The following is a 14184-nucleotide window of genomic DNA, read 5'->3' as shown; positions in this document are numbered from 1 at the left end:
TTCTTGTCAACTGTTTGAAATGGGCCACCCTGATTACCACTACAAGTGATTTTTTCCTCCTGTTGATAATAGCCCACTTTAATTGAATTGTCTCATTAGCACTGACCCCACACTTGGTAAGCCATCTCCCATCTTTTCATGTACTGTGTGTATATATATATACACACACTCAAGAAACCCACAAATCACCACAGATCCAGCAAACACCCCAAAGGCACCAAGAAGTCTATTATCCACTGCCAGGTATAGTCAGATACACAGAATTTGCTCTGAACCAGGGTGGACTGATTTAAATCAGCAAGTAGAAAATATTGATTTAAATCTATTTCAATCAACTTTTCCATTTGTATGTCAGTCATTTTCTGAAAAAGGTGCATTCTCGTTGGTTGATATAACCATTAAAACATGTTGATTTACAACTAAATAGAGCCTTTATGCTAAATTTGGTATGTAATTTTTCAACTTTGGAGGGTACACTAACTATATACACATTTAAACAATTATATATCTTAATATTTTCAGATTCTTATACATTTTAATACATCAGAAAATGGCAAATGATGTATTATTTACTAGATAATTATCTTTTTGCTCATGATTTCTGTCAAGCTGCATTAGGATAGTAATGATTTAATTAAACACAAAACAGCATTTAAATTTACTTATTAAACAACTTTAAAATGCTTTGGATACAAACTATTCTTATCAAAATATTTTTCACATTTGCAACTAAATTATTTATTAAACAGAGGAGTTAACTGTAGTCAGTGAATTAAACTGATCATTTAGGTCAGCCTGGAAAAATTCTCAAATATGCCTAAATGAAAGTGACTGGAGCTTAAGTTCCTGACAGACATGCCAAACCCACAGATTTTTGGCTTATTGTGAAAGTTGGGGTGCTTACTTATCACGTGAAGGTTGGCAACTGTGGTTCCTAATCACCTAAGTCTCTAGAAAATGAGACAGACAGTCTCGTAAGTTATTTAGGCTGTCCTTCAAACTTTTCAAACCAGAAAATTTCAAGACACCTCCCCCCCTTCATTTTTATTCATTAACTGAAATAGAAGAAAAAGCTGGAAAACTTATCTAATTCCCAAGCGATTTCTCAACTCTGCATAAATTAGTCCAAACGAAGAAAATAGACCATCTGTGCCTGCAGAAGAGGCTACTGCTGTCAAAAGCTGATTTAGCACTTCAACAAATTCTGGTTCTAGGTGCTTAGCTAGTGACCTCCATCAGTTCATTGGTATGATTTTCTATAAAACAATATCAACAAACATGTATTGGTTGAATGCTTCATGCCCAGCCCCAAAATTATGACTGGCATGATTGATACGTTATTATTAGATCCCCATGTCATAGCAGCATCTTCTTCATCAGTGTGACATCAACCCTAGTACTCTGGACTGAGAATACTGGCAAGAAAATGAGGTGAGGTAAGTGATTGATCCCTCCGCTTCTTTACTGCCTGCAATTTAACTTTGTTGCTGGATAGCAATGTCTCAAAGTTATTTCCAAATTTCAGAAGCATTAACAATATAGCGGAAATCTTTCTGCAGTTTGTCCAAAGCTATGGAAGTAAACTGACTATACTGAAAACAATCTTCTACATTTCTCATTAGTCCAATGTTGACTACTTTGGATACCATCTATCTATATTGTCATGATTTTCTTCACAAATTCTCATCAGAATGGGCTAGTTCTTAATAAATAGCTCAAAACAATCAACCACTCCAACAGACTTCTTGGAGGAGAATTAATCCTGCTCTCTTCAGTCAACCTGAGCAATGTGGTGTTACAGAAGTAATTTGCAAATTCAACAACATTTTCCTTTACTACTAAACTTATATTTAATTCTTTGGCTAAAAGATGCAAGAAATGAGCTCTGCTCCTATGTGTTATAAGTTTCAGGTTCCCTTCATTATCTTCCTCTAGATTTCTTCTCATCTTTGCTACATTTACAGCATCGTCTGTGAAAAAGCAGACACAGATTTTTGTTAACAGTTTGCTATAGCTTTTACTGCTATTTTTTAAGTATTCTGCTGTATGTACATTTCCTGATGTATTAATTATTTCTGTAAGAACAACAGCCCCAACTCTTTTTTCCAGACAAGAAGAAAGGAAGAATGTGTTGCGTAAATGGACAAAGCAATCTTTGCATTTATAGAGTCTTACTGGAATTTGCTGGTCCTGATTACGAACTAATCTGTGGTTTTACAAGATAATGAAAAAATTTTTATGTTTTGTTTTGTTTTTGATATAGTTGCGACACTGCTGCTGGTACCAGCAGATGACCCTGACATTGTAAATCATGGATATTCATAACCCCTTATAGCTAAGATGGACCCTGACACACAAGGGTGAAAAAAGTCACTCTCAGTGAGTATTACTCAGTGCACTGCTTTAAAAATGAGATTGTAAAGATTCCTCCTATTGCAGCTGTTAGTACCACTGTTTAAACTATATAATTTATTCTAAACACAGTTTTATAAGGAAATTAATTAAGTCATAAGGATGATCTATATCTATTTAAATGCTCATCTCTAGCAACATACCAAATAGCTTGGGGGGGGGACTTTAAATGGTAAAATTCATAAAAGCCTAATAAAACTTTACTTATATATAGGAAATTCACCTAGGATGTTTAATTATATTGAGCAATTAAAAAAATCTCAAAAGTCCAGCAACAGTAAAAATTTAATAAATACTTTTTTGAACATAAACATTTTGAAATTCATAAGTAATTAATCCACCCAAAATACATATTTAGGAGAATAATCTAAATGATCATTTACTAGCATAGTAAAACATGGCAGGCAGTCCATAAGAATGGTGCAAAAATAAGTTTACCAACCTCTTGATCCAGATTGTTCAGACATGTCCACATATCAACGTTAGTCATTGCCTTCTGAAGAGCATTTTTCGGGCTGTTTCACGCTGATAACATCTTAGGCTGTTTCAGGCTGATAACAGAGCCTTGCATCTCTCTGTTCCACTGTTTTCATTTGACACATTTCTTTTTTACCCAGAGATACAGGAACTTCCTGAAAATATTCCCAAATAGGATCTTTTACAACCTGCAGCCATGGCAGGTTTTTTTCCTCCAGTCCTCACATGTTGAAATCAACTGCTGCACTCTGAAGATTATTGTCCCTTCTTCCCACAGTATCCTTCTTTGACAGCAGTGTTGCTCCTTTCTGGTTGCATGGTCTGCTCCTTTCCCCTTGTTACATAACTCCCCCAGTCCCACCCTACGCCCACCCCTCTCTCTCCACTCCCAGAAAAACAAAACAACTAACAATAATCCAAGACTTCTACTCCTGTAACCCACATGCTTTTTACACTGCCGTATCTCATTTCTTTAGAGAGGGAGGCAGTTGAGAAATTAATGGATTTCTGTTTGTTTGTATCTCTGTCTGTGAACACACACAAGAAGGCAGAGAAAAGTAATTTACTTAAAGTCTCCAGAACTATCCAAAAGCAAGAGCTGGTAGTCACTGGGCAGCTACGTTCCCTGTAAGCTGCATGGCTGCGCAGCAGGCTCTCAAGGGCTGCGCAGGTGGAGGGGAAGAGGAGCCCCTCCCCCAGCCCAACCTGGCCCAGGTATGCCAGAGCTGCCACAGCTGGGGACAAGTGCCTCTCACCCATTCCCAAGCTGCTGCAGTGAGAGAGCTGGGGGGGAGGGGGAGAGACTCCTCTCTCTCCCCCCATCCCAGCCCCATGGCAGCCTGCACGCCAAACTCCCTCATCCCCAGCCCCACCCCATATCCTGCATACCGAGCCAGAGCCCTCACCTCCCCCCGGCACCCCAACCCTCTGCCCCAGCCCTGACCCCCCTCCTACACTCCGAACCCCTCAGCCCCACCCCCACCACATGAATTTTGTTATGTCCACCCATATGAAGATGATGTGTCACACATCATCTCCATATAGATGCACATAACAAAACTCATTCCACACACGGATGTAAAAAATTAGAGGGAACACTGTTGGGCAAGTCAGTGTTTTTCCATGAGCTGGAGAGTAGATTTCCATGGTGGGTGGAGTTAAATATCCATAATTTGAGAAATGAGCCAATAAGAGATCAGATAGGGAGAAACTATAAAATAGGAATAAGACCACCCAGTGGGCTCAGTGGATGGTCTTGATAAGATACATGATGGTGTCTCCTGAAGTCAGAGGCCAGGCCAGAATGCCTGCGATGACTTTGCAAAGCTCTTGCACCCACTAGCACCGCCCCCGGGTCCCCCCTAGGATCAAGCCCTTAATACAATACACAATTTGTTGTGCCACATTTATAAAGCTTGACCTCAAAAGTTAGAATTCGGATCAAGTGGGGGGGAGGGACAGGAAGAGATCTTTATGCAGAAAAGCAGCATGTAACTCAAAGTTTTTGATAGAGACTCATGGTTTCAGCATATTTATTTTTTATTTAAATGTGTTAAGACAGTAGTAGTTTAAGCCTAAATATATTTTGTATTAAACTCAGATTTCGTTTTAAACAGGATTTTTCTTTAAAAGTTATTTAAATTATCAACTTTTTTTGAAAAAAAATAAAAATTGGATTTTTTATTCATCCACTCTCCTGCAAGAGAGTCTGGGATACACACCTAAACATACTTAAAATGCGTTCACTATACAAGGATTGCACCAGAGAAGTAGATCACATATGGGAATACGAATACCCTGGGAAAAAAACTGTCAATACAGAAAAAATCCACTGACCACATACCCCTAGCTGTCACCTCTCATGCCACACTAGAACCTATACGACATATCAAACAGTTACAACACATACTTGACAAGGACCTCATCCTGAAAAAAAATCCTTCCCGAACCCCTGCTTCTGACCCAGACAAGCCCCTCAACCTCACCAAGCTTATCATCAGAAGCAAGCTCCCCACAGACCAGAACACACCAGCTCAAAGTGGCACCAGATCATGCCAGAACAGATGAAAAACCTGCAAACATATCAATAACCCCACAACTCACCTTTCAAGTTCCACCAGTCTTACACATGCCTATCGCTACACGTGCTGTACTTCATCCAGTGCATCATATGCCCCAACAACAACTATGTGGGTGAAATCAGACAGTCGCTATGCTCTCGAATGAAAAAATGATGACAAAAACGCCATCACCCACGGTGATCACTCTTTACAAAGCAATCGCTATCTCTGACCCCTCAGTCCTAGTCCTCAAAGGAAATCTGCACAACATATTCAGAAGACTAGTCTGGGAATTTAAATTCATAACTCTGCTAGACACCAAACTCAGAGATACTGGTTTTATAGCTCACTACAACAATTTGTAACACACCCTACAGCCTGCTAACCTGTAATTTCCCCCACTTCATTAAGTGGTATCCTACAACACATGTGAACCCCTAACGCTAAACAATCTGACATACCTTGTATTTAGCTTGGACACTCTGGTTACCTTCCCCAGACCTGAGAAAGAGCTCTGTGAAGCTTGAAAGCTTGTCTCTTCCATTAAAAGAAGTTAGTCCAATAAAAGATATTACTACACCTACTTATCTCGCTCATTGAAAGTGACAGTTATGGATAAATATGCAGTGTTGTTGTAGCCGTGTCAGTCCCATGATATTAGAGAGCTCTGTGTAAACTCAAAAGCCTGTCTCTCACCAACAAAAGTTGGTCCAATGAAAGACACTATCTGACCCACCTTGTCTCTGTAATTATGGGTAAAGTTACTTTTCCTAGCCAACAGAACAGAAACATGATTATAACTGATGTTTAACAAACTAAAGTTTGAAAGTCCGAAAGGTCCAATGCAACCCTGCTAGACCTGGATAGAAACTAATTTAATCTCATACCATAGTCTCCCAGGCTGTTAGTGTCATACATTATGTCACTTCAACGACTACTACAAACAGCTGGTTTAGAAATGACAGTTTTCAATTGAATCTCATTTTCGATATACTCAGCAGTTTAAACGTAGAAATTCCTTTCACCATATGATTTTTTTTAAGAATGCTGTGTTTCATTTTGTTCATGTCACAAGGAAAGATGAAGTTTCCCTTATTTGCACATGTGTATTTTGCCTGCTTGTTCTTCTGTTATATTGAATACAAAGATTAATTTTTAATATTAAGAAATTATGCCAATGAGTAAGAGAGTTAATCCAAGAAATCTGTGGGTTTAGTCCTGCAAACACTTACTTAACCAGGATGCCCCCACGGACTTCAGTGAAGCCATGCACAAGGGTTTACAGCAGCACTAGTGCCTATAATCAGTATATCTTAGGGCAGGGGTAATCAATAGGCAGACAGTGGGCCAAATCCAGACTGCCAGATGTTTTTGAATGGACCCCAAAATCTTTTTATTTACTACTTATTATCATCATGTTATTTTTTTATTATTGTTATTATTATTATTATTTTCTCTAGAGTCTGGACCTTGACCAAGAAATTTGGACCTTTACAAAAAATAATTCACTATCAGTCTTAACATTTTATACTGCCAGCCATCACTGTAGTACCTGAGCATCTTCAACATAAAACCAGTAAACGAGATGATTTTACCTCTGGACAGGCTATTGTAAAACCAATACTGGTATACCGCAGCCAGCTCTGGGTATTTTAAAAAGAATTTTGAAAAACTGGTGGGGTACAGAGAAGAGCCACAAAAACTATGCAAGGGCTGCCTTACAGTGAGAGACCTAAAGAACTCACTCTTTTTTTGAAAGGTGAGTTTATTAAGTGCTTTCTCAGGGAAATAATACCAGCTGCTAAAGGGTTGACATAGCAGGGAAAGGCACAACAAGAATCAATGGCTGGAAGCTGAAGCCAAAAAAATTCAAATTAGAAGAAAAAAGGTACACATTGAATGGTGAGACTGATGAACAACTGCAACTACCAAAGGAACTGGTGGATTCTCCATCTTTTGATGTCTTCAAAACAAGACTGGATATCTTTCTGGAAGATATACTTCAGTCAAACAAGTTATTGGGCTCAGTAAAGGGGTAAGTGGCCTGTGTTATACTGGAGTTCAGACTGGGTGATCTAATGGTCCCTTCTAGCCTTTAAAATAAAAAAATCTATGAATAGCAAAATTACAGTAAATATAGGAACCTAATTGCCCTCTCAAAAATTCCGAAGAGTTTTTATCCCCTCCTTTTCTTAAAAGGCATACTCAATCTCTTAAGAGTGAAATCACAAACCTTGGCTGTGCATTTTCACATTCACACAAACATTATCAGCCTAAGAAATCAAAAATGAACCAAGGGTTCCTGTTTCTCAGATACATGCAATATCTCTTTTATAAAATCATGCAAGCAAGCAAGGTGAAAACCATTCTGACCAATTTCTGAACATAAACAATTACATTCAAAATTTATGAATCTGAACAGAACTGTAAACATAAAGGGCATTTCTAATCATGTGTCTATTTTATCCTGATTTCCCTTTGTCTTTCTAGGTGTCACTACCTTTAGTCATTTGGGTGTATTTAGTTTAAGTTAATTTGCTCACTTCACAGTTATACCGATTCAAGTAACAGAACTCAGTACACACAATCCATCTATTGATTTAAGTAAAAAAAATTAGTCAAATTTTAAAAGCTGAACACCAAAAAGACCATTGTGTTCCCTGGTGACCCTGCCTTCCCATTTTTATCATGGCTAATTAAATCATTTTCTGACTATACAAACATGGAGAGGCAGATTCTGAGACACTAATGAACAGATTGTGTTATCACCCTACCCATTTCTTAGTTTTAGACAAGAGGTAAAAGGACAAAACAAAGATTAGAGACGCAAGATGGATAAGCTATTATATTTTACTAGACCACCTAAAAACAAAGATTGGAAGTTTCTGATAACATTTTTATTTGTTTATACAGTGCCTAGAACAATGGAGCCTGTAGGTGCTAATGTAATACAAATAACTATACAGTGAGCAAGAAGATGGAGAAGTGTCTTTTCAGGAATAATAAAAGATGCAGATGACTGTTAACCCATAACTGTTCAGAGACTAATGAAGCAGTTATAGTATCAGCTTGACATATTTTGCATGACATATGACAAGGATGCTGACTTCTGTGAACAGGAAGTGAACTAGGGACTACATAGCTGAAAGCATGGCTCTACAGCTTCAGCTAGAAAGCCAGGCTGTACTGCTAAGGACTGTAACAGACTCACATCTTTTGGGGATCAGGCCCAGAGGAGAGTTGTGTAACACACTATAATCCCACACCTCCCAGGCACTAACACTATCACACATTAGTGAGCTTTCAAAATCACTTCCCTATAGTACACATTGCTGCACCATGTAGATGAGCCCTTACAATACTTGCAATTTTAATGCCACACTGGTGCTGGGTTTGTCCTTTTGTAATACATTTGTTTTTAATAATTATCCCGCTCTCAATCTGTAATATGAATGTGTTTCTGAAAGACTGCACTGTTGACATAGCGATAGGCCAGCTGCTGCTTTGAAGTGGCTTTGAGATGTTGTGCTGGTGTGATTATACTCTTATTTGCATACATTTATATATTTCCTGCCGTAGTAGTGACTTAGTCATTTTGAAAGACAAGGTGGGTAAAAATATCTTTTATTAGACTAACCTCTGCTGGTGAAAGACAAGCTTTCAAACTGCAAAGAGTTTGGTGAGGGAGCATTTAGAGGAATCATTTGATGAATTTAATAAGAATATGATTGATGTTCAAATTAGAGAGGCCTTCAAGACATTTAATTAACACAAGAGGTCACAAGACAACTACAATATCAAAACAAGTTAACTCATTTATATTATTAGGTGGCAATAGACATATCAATGAAAGAGTTAATAAAATGCCTCATTTTGTGGAAAGGAAAATTGAAATCAATCTTGTAAAGGAGTGAAGCGACTTTGTAATGGCTCTGAAGGACTTGGTAAGGAGCAGCCCAATAGATAGCTACTTGCAAACTGTGGTATTGGGGATCAGCTTGTTGCTGAGTTTACACAACTGTCACTCTTTCCCGAGTCCTCAGGCATGCATTAAAGATTTCCATTTGGAATAGTCTAGCCGTCATTCACGTGCATGTGTCTCATTCCCGAAGTCCCGTATGATTTCTGAATTTGTCCTGTCTCTTAAAAGGCGAGCTTCCCCACACACACACTTTTCAAACTGTACATGTGTTCAGGGTTTCTATTCATGTCTCTGTACATGTCCAGTAGCAGTCTTTTCTGCTTCCCCTTTTCCTAGACCAGAGATTTAGGTGCCTTTCCAACATTGTGAATCCAGTTAACTTGACCCTATGAATACTTTGGGACACCCATCCTGCCTGAGTAGCACTGAAACGAAGAACAAGAAATTAAAAAGTGTTAATAACCATAGCAACAGCCCATCCATTTCCTGAAATACCAAAGAATGAGACTAAAAGTACAATCACAGTTCTGTTTCAGATTCTAAATGTATTCTTGTAAGACACTTCTCCTGGACCATAGACAAATAATTCACAAAAACACGGATAAAATTACAAGTGAGCAGGGGATGCTATTTTAACTGATTTACGGAATAAAGATAGGGGGCCCAGGAGATTGCAGCTCTAAATAAACTAACAGGACCTTCAAGAATGTCTTTGTTTATGGTCCCATCCAGGAAAAGAAAAGCAATCTCAGAAAGCATGAAGACCAATGAGGATCATTTGCACCTCTGATATCAAAGGACTGCCTCTGAATGGAAAGGCTGTGCAAGGTTCCATCTGGGTGGAAAGAAATGTGCACTGTCCCAGAAATTGATTGCAAGGTTGGAGGACTTGCTGAGTGAGTTATTCAGATACTGGAGGGGAAAGATTAACAAGAATCTCCATTACATAGGTAGAGAACTGCATTACATATCCAAGATCAGTATGAATGCACACCAGCATTCTTACAAAATATTCTTCCCTCAGCCACCAAGCCTCCAACATCAATCTGTCATTACATTTTATAAGCTACATACCAGACAGAGGACCTTTCATCCTGTTTCCTCCTTCACCCAAATCAGCTTGGACACTGAAGATCCAGGGTTCTTAAAAGGAGATCCTGAAAATTCTCATTGTGTCCAGTGTCTCATAGCCCAGCTCTTCGACCTGTTTCTCTGCCCGTTAACAGAGCCCGTCCTCTCCTTTTCTACATGGCACTTTGGTGCTATCCTGAAGCACCTCCAGCAGGGTACAGGTGATACCTGAGGATTCTCTCCAACTCACCACAGAAGGGGCAAGTTTCTAACACAAACTGAGGCAATAACAGCTGATGAGGGATATTCTGTCCCTTCAGCAACCCAGTCATACTTAAAGTATCACTTATGACTGAGTTTTGTGATCCCTGTCCATGCTGGTATGTCAAATCAAATGTAATCCAAAAATAGGCTGTAAAGCTTGTGCATCACTAGAAGCATTTGTGTGCTTAAAGCGAAAGTTTAAGCACACAAGGGTTAGCATGCCAAGTTTCTCTAGTGTGGACAGTGCCTGTGTAGACTGACTGAAGTCTACTTTGAACATAATTGACAAGTTACCTCTATCTACAGGTACTCCACAAATAAAGCCAAAGTTGGCACAACCATAATAATTTCCTTTGTGATATCACTACTGAACTGATTATATGTCTTCAGATAGATATCTTCTATGTTGAAGGGGTGGGGAAATCACATGCACAGGGAACTGGAACTACAACTTGGTCAGCTAGCTCCAAAAGCTATGCCAAAAATCTATTTTTAGCAATAGCAAGTTTCTTTTCCTTTCTATAGGCCAGCCACTAGAAGGCATCATGCAATTCAAAAATGTGTGACACAGCTTTTAATTTGGCTTGTCTACTTTAGAAATGCAAATCATGTTTGTCCTAGAAGATCATGGTGACTGGGAAACAATAGAATCACGAGACACAAAACAGCACAAGGTAAGCATAACTGGGTTAATGGGTCTGACAAAAAAGGGAGCCAAGCCTGTGGCTAGGTAGTTGAGAGATGGGGTGTGGAGAGATGGGGTGTGTTCACCTTGACAAGGGTGTTGAGCATTGTGATAAGGTGAACCCTGTGGGATGGAAGCCAATTGGATTGGGGATGAGAGGACAGCCCTGCCTGAGGGGAGTTCAGGTGATCTCCTGGCGGTCTCTCTCTGCCTGGGGTTTGCCTATTTTGCCCAGAAAGGGGTTAGCTGAACTACTCTAGAAGAGAGCAACTGGTCTTGGAAACACCGAGAAAACCCCCTACCGTGTTGGGCCTTTTTCCACTGAGAACACCTATTGCTGCTGCAAAGGTTAGTCCCCCGAGCGAATTAGCACCCTAAACACCTCACTACACTCAAACAGCTTCAGACCTGCAATGACTCAAAATATATGGGCACCTCCACGTTACAGAGCCCATTAGCATGGAATAAACTGGACTCATGAATCCAGGGAAATCCACCTGGAGCGGTGTTACTTGTGTATTGTATATTACTGATATACCCACTCCAAATCCATCTTCCCCTTCCCTTTATAGGCTTCCTCTGTACTTCCCTTATAAATAAAATGTACACTGATTCAGCCATTACAGTGGTGTTAGAAGAGTATATCTACAAGGTATCAGGCAAGTCAGATGGGAAAGTACATAAACAGGAATAGTTGAAACCACAAAGATGGTATGGTAGTGTTCCTGACACCGTTAGCAGCTAATAACCCAGACCGTTGAAGCCAAAGCAGAGGGACACTGGCTCCTGTTCATGATTAGTTGCCATCAGGGGTTTGGCAACCTGTAAAATCTTCTTACATATGTAATTATGAGGCTTAGTCAATGTCTAGAACTGTTTTGTGTAGCATTTAACAGTAGGGGCTAATTAACATGTTCAATAAATTAATTCTTTGTTAAATATTCAGCACCTGTGCCCTTTCAAGTAAGGCATCAGAAATCATAATAAATGTACTTCAAGATGTCTAACAGATCCTCCATGAATAGCAGAGAATAATCAGGCTTAACACTGCTGATATTTCTAACATAAGGCACAAACCAGGGTGGGAAATACCCCAATATTCAGATTGCCTTTATATACCACACAGTAACAAAAAAGGACAATCCCATTTTTTCAAAAGCTGGCACAAATCACCATTATAGAACTCTTATCGTAGGCAGAAGAGGGAACCTATTTCACACCACTCCCAAAGAAACACTGTAAGCTTAAGAGTTTTTTGGGTTTTTTTTTTTTAATTCTGTTACTGTTACTAATTTTTTTAGGATTATTATAAAATAATTCTAATGATAAGTGTACTCAAAAACTCATCTGAAAATTTCAAAATAAAAAAAATTTCAGATTTGTAAAGCTAGTTTTTCTACAAAATCCATGTCTGGGACCTAACTTGAGCTAACCCAACTTTATACTGCATAAAGACCTGATGCTGCAGAGAGCCCAAGCCCACCTAGACCAGTCAGCACTAATATTTCAGTTCTAGTGATTAATTATGGTGTCCCTCCACTAGTGACCATCAATAGAAAAATCCCAATCGCTGCCACCTCAGTTTGTTCTCATAGCTGCAGGTTCTCTCTCACGTTACTTCTCTTGCTCTGCTGAGATAGTTAGGAAGCTAAAACAGGGAGAAAAGGCAACCACCTGGCTTACTAACACCTGCCCAAAACAGCAGCACAAATTAGGGCCAGGGGTTGAGAGCCTGAAGGAGACAGAATCATGGTGGACAAGGGCCCAGGAGCTAAGGGACCCCAAACAGCCTCACATGTAGCAGCTTGGGGAAGACAGGTATGGGGAGAGGCACAAAGAACTCAGAAGCAGAAAGACATTCAGGAAATATACAGAGAATAAATACTATGGATATTTCATGTTCATGAGAGCAAGGCTATATGAGGTGACTCTCCACTTGTGGGCCCACCCAAAAGTCACTATGCTCCTTACATTACAGTATCCCTTTCAGCCATGATTAAGCAACCGTGACTTTTACACTTGTCAGAAGAAAATTATGCCATCTAGGTAGAGCTACATTTTCCTGGAAACGGCAAAAGGAAAACCACATTAAACAGTAGGCCAACCGCAGTCCTCTTTACTAGGTTTTCTTTGGACCAAATCCTATTCCCACTTATAGTCACTCAAATGACAGCAAGATCAGGCATTGTTTTCTTACGTGAAACAAACAAAACCATGTGTATACATTATACCTGTGCCTGTGCTCATCGTGTCCTTGCCCGTGGATCAAGTAGCCTCCAAGGTTTTTGCCCCCCTTGCTGGTATCCACGTGAGGAATTAACACATCCTCTAAACCCAGATCAAAGCGTTTGTGTTTGGAAGAATCCGGGAGGAAGAAGAATGCCCCAAAACAGAGGGTGATGAAGGCACTAAGAATGAGGAGGAGGATAAATTTTTCGGACAGTCTCAAGGTAGCCCTGTGGTGGGGGAAGGAGGAGGTCCCAAGGTTCAGGGGGGGGATTCTACGCCCAGACAGGGGCAGCAGAGCGGGGGTGGTCATTGTCCCTCTAACAGCGGACCGGAGAGTTTATATCATCTCATATCCGCCAGCCAGGACCGGGGCAGCCGGAGAGCGGCAAACCGCAGCTGTTCAGCGCTCACCGAGCCGTGCGCCGATCCAACCGCCGGCGCGTCCACCCTTGGCTTCCCCACACCAGCTCAGCAGGCGCCGTCCCCTTGCTCCTCGCCCCGGGCCGCTCGGTCACGGCACAGCCACCCCCGGCCCGGCCCGGCCCGGCCCTGCAGCGACCGGCTCAGCGGCGAGAGGCCGGGCTGCGCCGGCGCCCCCCGCACCCACTGGGCCACATGCCGGGCTCGCGGGGCCGGGCAGGCGGATTCCGGGCGCTGCTCCGGGGCCGCTCCGCGGCGGTAACTACTGGGCGCCGGAAACCCCGCGGCGGCAGGAGGGTCGCTGGCGGGCGGCGGCGGTTGCCCAGCGTGCGCGAGGCCGAGCCAGGTGACGGCTCATTCCGCTCCCCCCGCCCAGGCCCCCGAGCAGAGCCAAGCACGGCAACGGCAGCAGCAGACAACGCTGATTCCGCTCCTCCTGCCCCCGCTGCTACGCATGCGCTACACTAGCCCCCCACAGAGGACGCACACATTCCGCGCATGCGCGTTGGGGGATCCGATGTACTGAGCTGCCTCCCCGGGCGGAGCAGTGGTGGGGTAGTGATGCGCGCGGGGGGCGCTGCGATAGGGTGTGGTCTGCCCTGAGCAGGGCTGGCTCCAGGCACCAGCTTCTCAAGCAGGTTCTT

At 41.4% G+C, this 14184-nt stretch overlaps 1 protein-coding gene across 6 annotated transcripts in view; it reads right to left on the bottom strand.

Moving 5' to 3' along the window:
• Positions 1–13691, bottom strand: part of MAN1A2 (mannosidase alpha class 1A member 2) — a 300076-nt gene extending 286385 nt beyond the window's left edge. For 3 of the 6 annotated variants that reach the window (XR_255681.4, XM_005292739.4, XM_005292740.4), the window contains exon 1: positions 13123–13579. Coding sequence is in view for 3 of the 6 variants with exons in the window: in XM_005292739.4 (XP_005292796.1) it covers positions 13123–13430 (308 nt within the window). In the remaining 3 variants the exon portion in view is untranslated. Of the gene's footprint in view, positions 1–2854; positions 3045–5410; positions 5604–13122 lie in introns of those variants that run through there. The other 3 variants (XR_010599037.1, XM_042852063.2, XM_065586306.1) reach the window with 3 other exon arrangements.
• Between the last annotated feature and the right edge of the window lie 493 nt (positions 13692–14184).

This window comes from Chrysemys picta, chromosome 1 (assembly GCF_011386835.1).
Source record: "Chrysemys picta bellii isolate R12L10 chromosome 1, ASM1138683v2, whole genome shotgun sequence".
NCBI lineage: Eukaryota > Metazoa > Chordata > Testudines > Emydidae > Chrysemys > Chrysemys picta.
This window is presented reverse-complemented; position numbering and strand designations above follow the sequence as displayed.